Source organism: Bufo bufo, chromosome 2, assembly GCF_905171765.1.
Source record: "Bufo bufo chromosome 2, aBufBuf1.1, whole genome shotgun sequence".
Taxonomy (NCBI): Eukaryota; Metazoa; Chordata; class Amphibia; order Anura; family Bufonidae; genus Bufo; species Bufo bufo.
The window spans coordinates 187,862,549-187,872,850 of NC_053390.1; the positions used below are offsets into that span (position 1 = coordinate 187,862,549).

Below are 10,302 nucleotides of genomic sequence, written 5' to 3' on the forward strand. Positions count from 1 at the left end.
TATGAAAGCAACATGTGGTAAGAGGACCCCTTTGTGCTGCAGGAGATTAACCCTTTAGGGGGGAGGGCTCTGGTTACTGACACTTTTGGGGGGCTATTGTTACTGGCTAGTGAGGGCAGGCGGGATTAGCCTCAGGGTGAGGGCAGTGGCGGCCATCTTAACTGAATAGTGAAATTGCAATTTTATGCAGACTGGTTGCTAAGGGCTGAATCTTATTAAATATGGGGTAAGTCAGTTTAATAGTAACTGATTCTGGAATATCATGTTATTAGTAACTACATATATGAAAATTGAAATTGGGGTCTAAATGTGACCGTTATCCTTTTAAAGTGACACTGGTCAGATTTGCAAAAAATGGCCTGGTACGTAAGGTGAAAATGAGCCCGATCCCTAAGGGGTTAATACTGGGGGGGGGGGGGCGCTCTGCACCACCAATATATTTTTTTAATACTGGGGTTGGGGGGATGATACAAATACAGGCGGCAGGTGCCGGCTGCAGAATCACATAGCCGGCACCCGGCCTCTATGACAGGGAGCTGCGATCCATGGCAGTTAACCCTCTCAGGTGCCGCACCTGAGGGGTCAACTGCCAAGGATCGCAGCGCCCTGTCATAGAGGCCAGGTGCCGGCTATGTGATTCTGCAGCTGGCACCCGCTGCCTGTATTTGTATTAATAGGTTAGTTATCTTCATTGGTGGCGCAGTGGCCACAGACCCTCCGCTCCACTTCCCCTCTCTCTTGTCATTGGTGGGAGCAGCGGCACAGGGGGGATGGAGAAACTTTCTCCACTGTGCTGCTGAGAAGTACATGGCACGCTCTAAGAGCAGCATGTGCCATGTTCTGATACTGGGCAGTGCAGTAGCGCAGCCTAGTATGTGTATAAGGCAAATCCTGGTATCGAATCGATCCGGGTACAAAAGTATCAATAATTCGATACCCGGTGTAACCCTAATCTCAATAGCGGAATTGAAAACGCTTGTGTGAAAGTAGCCTAACCTGTAATAGTCCAGAATCTATGTATAGATTTTTATTACCCCTGATACCTAATGTACAATTTTTCTAAAAGAAAGAAAAGGCCAATCTCCTGATGGTCATTTTCCGGATGTACATGTAACACAATATGTGTATAAGCAAAGTTAATTTTGTGATAATTTTTGTTTGTTTGTTTTTCATGTTTATATTTGCAGGACTTCAGTGTAGACTTTTCGGAAATAGATGGTTTGGTACAACCGCGGAGAAAGGATATAGAAGAATATAGTAGCACTGGCTCTCAAACCCCAGAGTCTGAAAACTCTCAAGGTCAGTTTAATTCAGACACAGAGGTGAAGTTTATTTATGCATTAGACACATTCATCTTAACATTTAACGTATATTCAGATGGGACATAAAATACTGTGGAAAAGCTTGCTGTGGATCTGTAGCAAAATCTGTGTGTGTATATATGTGTGTGTATGTGTGTATATATATATATATATATATATATATATATATATATATATATATATATATATATATATATATATATATATATATATATATATATATTTCATTCATATATATTCTATCTCTCTCTTTAACTTCATAATTCTGGCTACAAAAAGGCGAATAATGGGGTTTTTGTGACTTTTTGGGTTTATTTGCTGAAAATGTTGGAAGCTTTTCAATTTTTACACCAATCGCCCCAGTTTTGGATTATGAATTGGAAAGTGGGTATGGTTAGCTAGCTATGTTAAGGAGTTTAACTCCAGAGTTAAACTGACTTATTTTTTATTTTTTTTTAAGTTTCAACAGACACTGCCTAACAGAGTTAACTTTGGCAAGCCTTGGAGCCTTCCCTAGGCTACCATGGCAACCGATCGGAACCTCATGATTTAGCTGCAGGGATCTTATCAGAGGACAGAGGGAGCCCCCTCCCTCTCTCTAATCCTTCAGATGCCGCAGTTGCTATCGACTACGCATCTGAGGTTAAGTGACCGCGATCAGATTTATTTCTAGTTCTGGTCATTACGGTTACATTTTGGTGTGCGTAAAGGTAATTTATCTACTGATTTCAACTAAAGATGCATTCTTGGTTATAAACTTTGACGCCAGAAATGTTTCCGTTACCAATTCTAGATTTTCAGGAAGAAGAAAAGAATATCAATCCTAAGTCTCGTGCTTCTAGAATTCTGGATAATCCATTGAAGGTCTCTGAAAAAGTAAAATTTACTGAAGAAAGTGTTGGTAATGTGCTTTTTTTTTCTTTAATAATTACATTGTGAAAGTATACCATGAATAAAAAAAATTAAAACTTCTTTTTTTTTTCTTTTCTCATTTTATTAGTTCACAGGCGTTTGTTTCGGGGAGTGAACTTTCAGCAAGTTGCGTCTTTGAATGGTGTGCTTTTCTTCTATGCAATTCTGTAAGTTTAACTTTTTTGTAGTCCGATAGTAAGACCTATTGAACTACATAAAATTTTCAAAGGTTAGTAAATTGACAAGTTTAAGCAATAACCTAATTCTTGCTGAAATAGTGGTGCAAAATATCCCTCTGAATCGAGCACCATTACAGCACCAGTATACACTAGCTCTGCAAGGAAGAGAACTCAAATTCCACCGATGTGAGTGACAGGCTATTGCATTTAAGGGACAAGTACTTTTTCATCAGAAAGAAGACAAATCTTTTTTTAATGCTGTGCCAAATGTAAGGGGGTGTGTGTATGTTATTACTACTATTACTATTAATGTTACTGTTACTATTTCATATTTTTTACTCCTATAAATTGCACCTGACCAAAACAGGCAACCTCTGGTCATGCCACTGTTACCTGATGTCGCACAGTGTCAGGTCATAGGGAGTGCTTATGCATACTACATCCTGACGCTGTATGCAGTTAGGGCAAAGCACTAACAGAAGCCAGAGAGCGGTGAGAAAAGCCAGCACCAGGAGCATTATATTCACCGCTCCCCCATGTACTACTGAATGTGTCTTATGGAACGAAAAATACGGGTGTTTATATTATTTATAGCTTACATTTTTCATTTAACTATTACAATTCAATTTAGTGTGTGTGTCTCTCTCCTCTCTCTCTTCACAGTGTGTTCCTCTTGATAGTCTCAACCTTCTATATGCAGTCAAGAATTCTTTATCTGGAGGAACGCCTCTCTTATTTGGGCTCTGCAAGGGACACTGCTTTAAAAGAGTAAGAATTTTCTTATGTACATTGGAATTTAAAGGGGTTGTCTCACTTTTGCAAATGGCGTTTATCACGTAGAGAAAGTTAATACAAGGCACTTACTATTATATTGTGATTGTCCATATTGCCTCCTTTGCTTGCTGGATTCATTTTTCCATCACATTATACGCTGTTAACTTCCATGGTTACAGACTACCCTGCAATCCATCAGTGGTGGCCAGGACCGTGGCTAGTGCCTTTTCCTATATTCTGCAAGCAGGGCCGCCACTGATGGATTGGAAGGTGGTCTGTAACCATGGAAACTAACAGTGTATAATGTGATGGAAAAATGAATCCAGCCAGCAAAGGAAACAATATGGACAATCACAATACATTAGTAAGTGCCTTGTATTAACATTCTCTACATGATAAATGCCACTTACTGAAGTGAGTCAACCCCTTTAATACTAGGTATCTTCATGTGCCTACATTTATGAGAGACACATTAAAATTACTTGAAGTAAATTTTATTTTTACTTAATCCATAATGAAAGCTCCTATTTAAGAAGGATCTGTGGAATACTTTTGGCAAGTGTCTTGCTATCATCCTAAGGCTTTAAGCACAATGTTGTGTCTGTATTTCTGTCCACAAAATACGGATACCTTCTGTGTGCATTTGTATCTTAACCTCTGCCATCGATAGAAAAGGCTAGTCTCCTCCACAAAGGGCTAGTTCTATAATTTTCAGGATAGACAAACAGATCTGCAAAAAATACGGATGTGTGCATGAACCCATACAGGGGTGGACTGGAAACGTAAAATGGCCCTATTGTAGGCATGTCCAGATTGGGGAGTGGGGGCAGCACAAGTAGACAGGGCCACCTGCAGCCACTGGCCAGGGGCCCAGGTACCTAAAGTTCCTTGCATTAATGCTAAGAGTATCATATTATATACTGGCCAGTGGCTGTGAGGAGGGCTTGGGCAGCCCTGCTAGGCACCAGCCCATCTGGAAATTTCCCTTTATGGTCTGTGGTCAGTCTACCCTTGACCCTATAGAAATAAATGGGCATTGTGTTATCTGGATATCACACTGATGAAACAGTCATGTGCATGAGCACTAATTCTTGCACAGGATTTAACTTTTACAAACACTGAACCTGCACTTTGGGAATTTTTTAATATACAGGTATGATTTCATTAACAAAAAAATAACTGCTTCCATATTGCTGTGTTGGAACAAATCAGTAGTTTGAGTAGTTGAGGATCTGGACATTATGGGTAACCATGCCAATTTCAACTTAATGTATGCTATTGCATCTACCAATCCTCTGTTGAAGGCAAGATCTGTTGGACAGTGATTGCTTGTGAATTTAAAGGGAACTGGTCGCCATGAAAATTCACTATTCACTTGAATAGGAAAGAGCCATTCCATTGAAGTGATTGGGATGTCCTAGCTGTAATTACAAATCAAGAGAGGGCAGTGCTCATGCTTTCTCTTCAAACTGCTGATCAGCGGGGGTGTCGGGAGTTGCCCTGCCCCACCCCACCCTGGCCAATCTAATATTGATCCGGAGGATAGGTCATCAATATAAAAAAAAGCGCACAACCCCTTTAAGAACTCGTATGAAGACCCCATTTGAATTCCATATAATTTGAGGGGGAAAGAACCTAAGTGGGTCGCTATTAAAAATATATCCTAACTATTTCCTTTTTGCTTGGCATTTAAGGTTTGTATTTTTCTCTTGTATTTTTATTTTATTTTTCAGATTGTCTGTAGAACAAGGTGTGTGGGGATGGCAAATGAATGCTAATGCAATCTGTGAGGAATTAACAGCAAATCTAGCAAAACTAGATCAGGTATTTGATTTGCATGTACTTTTTTTTACTTACGAGGACCTTTCACCATTCCGGACATGCCCGTTTTAATAGCTTCATGCATCCCCCATGTAATAATTCTGGAATATCTATTCTTATGGCTCTATGTTGTGCCATTCATTTATTATTTGTACTAGAAGTTATGAATGAATTGCTAGCAGTCTGCAGTAAGGGTACAGAGGGGAGGTAACCAGTTGGGAGTGTGCACCTGCACAGTGTGAAAATGGCAGCACTGGTTGCATAGAGGGAATCTGTGTGGGTACACACCCCCAACTGGTTGCCACCCCTCTGTACCCTTACTGCAGACTGCTAGCAATTCATTTATAACTTCTAGTTAAAATAATAAAGGAATGGCACAACATAGAGCCATAAGAATAGATGCTCCAGAATTGTTATTACATGGGGAATGCATGAAGCTATTAAGAGGCGTGACGGGAGGACTTATCCGCTCTCCTGACCTGTCTGGATTTGTACATTTTATGATTTTTCAAGAAGATGACTCTAATCTGTTAACTTTGAATTCTACATTATACTGTTTCCCTTGGCAAGGAGAATAGTAACTTCTTGCTGACAAATTATTCGTTATTTTCAAGGAGGACAATTTGAGTTAAAAGAACAGGGCTCTGGTTGACTAGTCTCCATTGCCTCTTTTCTTTTTCCTACTCTCGTATAAGCATTGTTTGTTCACAAAGCTGTCCACACATCTTAGCTGTCAGCCCGATGGGTAGAGGAAAATGGGCTCTGCGAGTGGCTTATACCCAGCAGAAAGAAAGGATTGGAAGTTTTGAAACCCCTGTCACTCCCCTAACATCTGCCATTGGGAGAAACATGGTGGAACACGTTAGGCTGGGTTCATATATTGGTTGTGTCTGGCAGGGGCGTAGCTATAGGGGGTGCAGAGGTAGCGGTCGCTACCGGGCCCAGGAGCCTGAGGGGGCCCAAAGACCCTTGTGTCGCATAAGATGATACCGTTATTATAGAAAGTGCATGCTGGTCAAATTACACCTCTGACTGGAGGGAAGGTCAAGAATTAGGCATGGGGGGGGGGGGGTATCAATTTTTGCCTTAGGCAGCTCGAAGATTAGGTGCTTCCCTGCCACTGGCCAGAAAGCACTGATGGAAGGGGGGCCCAATCTGAACTCTTGCACCAGGGCCCATGAGCCTTTAGCTACGCCCCTGGTGTCTGGCCAGTTTTATGCTTGAGCACTTTGCACACTGGTCTGGTGTCTATAGCTGGAAAGATCCACACAGACAAATACTGAAATGCTACATTTTTCTGTCCAGTGCAAGGAGACCTTCTGGCATTCAACATTTAAGGGAACCTGTCACGTTGATCATGGTTTCTGAGCTGCAGGCTGCAAGTTATAGAGCAAGAGGAGCTAAGCAGATTGATATATCATATTATGGGAAAAGATTTAGCATAACTTGTATTTTATTTAAATTCCTGCTCATTCTGGGCTGTTAAGTCAAGGAGACGGTCCTATCAGTGATGACAGCTTTCTCAGTATACACAGTTGTACTGAAGGCTGTCAATCGCTGATAGGACTGTCTCCTTGAAGTCAAAGATCAAAATGAGCAGGAATTTAAATAAATACATTTCAAGTTTTACTGAATCTCTTCCTATAAAAACAAAATATAAATCTGCTCGGCTTCTCCTGCTCTATAACATGATACCTGTAGCTTACATTGCATTTTTATGATGACACGTTCCCCTTTTAAATCTAATGTGCCAAATGAAAAACAATATCCCACAGAAAACCATGAGATTAGTCCAGTCATTCGCTTCCTTCTGGTATTTCTGTACCACACTGGAGAGAAACAGCAGCAGGTGACCTGATATACAGGAACCCAGCCTTAGATCCCTTCCTAAGCAGCAGGTTTGAACAACTTTATCTGTATATGGCTAGACTAACACAGTTCAAAAAGGGTCCAAAAACAGAGCCTGGAAACTATAGGCCGGTAAGTTTAACATCTGTTGTGGGTAAACTGTTTGAAGGTTTTCTGAGAGATGCTATGTTAGAGCATCCTATGGGAAATAAGCAAATAACGCCATATCAGCATGGCTTCGTGAGGGATCGGTCATGTCAAACTAATTTAATCAGTTTCTATGAGGAGGTAAGTACTAGACTTGACAGCGGCGAATCAATGGATGTCGTGTATCTGGACTTCTCCAAAGCATTTGACACTGTACCTCATAAAAGGTTAGTATATAAAATGAGAATGCTCGGACTCGGAGAAAACGTCTGTAAGTGGGTAAGTAACTGGCTCAATGATAGAAAACAGAGGGTGGTTATTAACGGTACATACTCAGATTGGGTCACTGTCACTAGTGGAGTACCTCAGGGGTCAGTATTGGGCCCTATTCTCTTCAATATATTTATTAATGATCTTGTAGAAGGCTTGCATAGTAAAATATCAATTTTCGCAGATGACACTAAACTGTGTAAAGTAATTAACACTGAAGAGGACAGTATACTACTACAGAGGGATCTGGATAGATTGGAGGCTTGGGCAGATAAGTGGCAGATGAGGTTTAACACTGAGAAATGTAAAGTTATGCACATGGGAAGGAATAATGCAAGTCACCCGTACATACTAAATGGTAAAACACTCGGTAACACTGACATGGAAAAGGATCTAGGAATTTTAATAAACAGCAAACTAAGCTGCAAAAAACAGTGTCAGGCAGCGGCTGCCAAGGCCAATAAGATAATGGGTTGCATCAAAAGGGGCATAGATGCCCGTGATGAGAACATATTCCTACTACTTTACAAATCACTGGTCAGACCACACATGGAGTACTGTGTACAGTTCTGGGCTCCTGTAAACAAGGCAGACATAGCAGAGCTGGAGAGGGTCCAGAGGAGGGCAACTAAAGTAATAACTGGAATGGGGCAACTACAGTACCCTGAAAGATTATCAAAATTAGGGTTATTCACGTTAGAAAAAAGACGACTGAGGGGAGATCTAATTACTATGTATAAATATATCAGGGGTCAGTACAGAGATCTATCCCATCATCTATTTATCCCCAGGACTGTGACTGTGACGAGGGGACATCCTCTGCGTTTGGAGGAAAGAAGGTTTGTACACAAACATAGAAAAGGGTTCTTTACGGTAAGAGCAGTGAGACTATGGAACTCTCTGCCTGAGGAGGTGGTGATGGTGAGTACAATAAAGGAATTCAAGAGGGGCCTGGATGTATTTCTGGAGTGTAATAATATTACAGGCTATAGCTACTAGAGAGGGGTCGTTGATCCAAGGAGTTATTCTGATTGGAGTCGGGAAGGAATTTTTTTATTCCCCTAAAGTGAGGAAAATTGGCTTCTACCTCACAGGGTTTTTTTGCCTTCCTCTGGATCAACTTGTAGGATGACAGGCCGAACTGGATGGACAAATGTCTTTTTTCGGCCTTATGTACTATGTTACTATGTTACTATGTTACTAGTTCTTACAAGTGTAGGTATTACATTTAAAAATAAATAAATAAAACATTCGCTCTTTGCATTTGTGTGTGTATATGTATGTATATATAATATATATAGATTTTTTTTTATTTATTTTAACTTTTCCCACAGTGTTCTTTACACTGCAGTAAAGTGGTAGTAAAATAATGCAGTACAATGTTATTTCGAGAACCATTTTTTGTAATACAGCAGAAACCTATGTGGTTTGTCTTGATGTAACAGTCAAGTGGCACTTGCACTGCAAAAGTGCCTAAATGTTTTGGAAATGCAAGATGGAAGCTACATGAAGGCTGTTTTTATATGCATAATCAAAATTTTAGAAATTCCTGCATATTGAAGGTTATTGAAAATACACAATTACATTTTATCTCTAAAACCATTTTAAATGTGTAAAATATTTATCCTCTTTACCACAGATTCAACTAAATCTGCAGCAACTCCTGGAAGATGAAAAGTAGAACTTGAAATGCCTTCTGGTTACTTATGTGCATCTTACATCAGCCTCTGCTGGACAGAGTTTTAGGAAATGCCTTGCTTAAATGAACTTTATATGAAAGCCACGTCTTGTCTCAGGAATGTTTACTTGTTGCCTTCCAGTTGCAAAACAAATAGGTTCACTCCTTATTCAATTCCTCGCTTTGGATTTGGAAAAGGAAGCCTTACTACATTTCGCTGTGAAATAGACTATTTTGCACATCTTTCAGGAATAGATTAAGAATCACTCCTACTACTCATCTTATTTATAAAATGGTTGGCTGGACCCAAAAAACAGACTTCCGGTCTTCGTTCATTAGTTCTGCCCCTTAACTTGTAACTATTCTCCATACTGTCAGGATAAATTAACTCCCTTTCTAGAATACATCAGTGGTGGCATGCGAGCTGCTGAGTAGTAGTTTCCCTGCTGCCACTGGTTGGAAAACGCTTCAAAACATTCAAAAACAGCATTATAGAAAATGTGGCATACCTTGTGAGATGCCCTCTTTTTTTACACACTGTTTGAACATATGATTCACTTCAAATAGGTAAAGAAAATGAGTGTTTACTCCAGATACTTGGGTTGAGGTTTTTTTTTTTTTTTTTTTTTATGAGCACTGTGATACCAAATTATCATTTACACTGTCTAATGTAGCATTCAGTTTTTATATCAATCTTCACTAGGATAGACCATATCCATAGGATATTGTGTGTCTTGTCTTTTTCAGCACAGGAACCATGAAGTCTTTAGCAGCAAAAAAAGTCCTTATTTATTTTATCCACATACTGGTTATTGTTCAGTACAGGACATCTTAATTTTTTTGACACAAGTTTGTAAAATATTGTGTACATGTAATTGTATTTAATGTTTCTTTTGTACAATAGCATCACTGACAGTTGTTTTTTTTTTTAACCGTATCTTGGTTACTTGGTATTGTCTGGAATTCAGCAAGGGCAACGGTGGGCCACCATGCAGTGTGCAGCAACCTGAGCTATGCTAATAGGTCAATAGCAAGTAATAACATGACAATGTTGATTTCAATGTTTTGCTGTGATTTCAGTTTTACAGAGGTTTGGCTCCTCTCTGGGTCTCAGATTATATAAAAATGAAAAAACATATATTCACACATAGAAGAAAACAGCACTGTGTGTGTATATGTGTGTATGTGTATGTGTATATGTATATATGTGTGTGTATGTATATGTATATATATATATATATATATATATATATATATATATATATATAATTCTACAACACTGTCTTTGTGAAACAGGTGGAGTTTATTTCAAATGTGAATTATACTGCTGTCAAATGGGTAATGTTGTGAT

The 10,302-nt window shown here is 39.6% G+C and overlaps 1 protein-coding gene across 5 annotated transcripts in view; it reads left to right on the forward strand.

The window, feature by feature from the left end:
- Nucleotides 1-9,715, forward strand: part of GRAMD2B (GRAM domain containing 2B) — a 214,966-nt gene extending 205,251 nt beyond the window's left edge. For all 5 annotated transcript variants that reach the window (XM_040415968.1, XM_040415970.1, XM_040415969.1 and 2 more), the window contains 6 exons: nucleotides 1,188-1,299; nucleotides 2,116-2,223; nucleotides 2,323-2,401; nucleotides 3,077-3,181; nucleotides 4,921-5,011; nucleotides 8,913-9,715. In XM_040415968.1, the coding sequence (XP_040271902.1) occupies nucleotides 1,188-1,299; nucleotides 2,116-2,223; nucleotides 2,323-2,401; nucleotides 3,077-3,181; nucleotides 4,921-5,011; nucleotides 8,913-8,954 (537 nt within the window). In that variant the 3' untranslated portion in view covers nucleotides 8,955-9,715. The remainder of the gene's footprint in view (nucleotides 1-1,187; nucleotides 1,300-2,115; nucleotides 2,224-2,322; nucleotides 2,402-3,076; nucleotides 3,182-4,920; nucleotides 5,012-8,912) is intronic.
- Nucleotides 9,716-10,302: the final 587 nt, after the last annotated feature.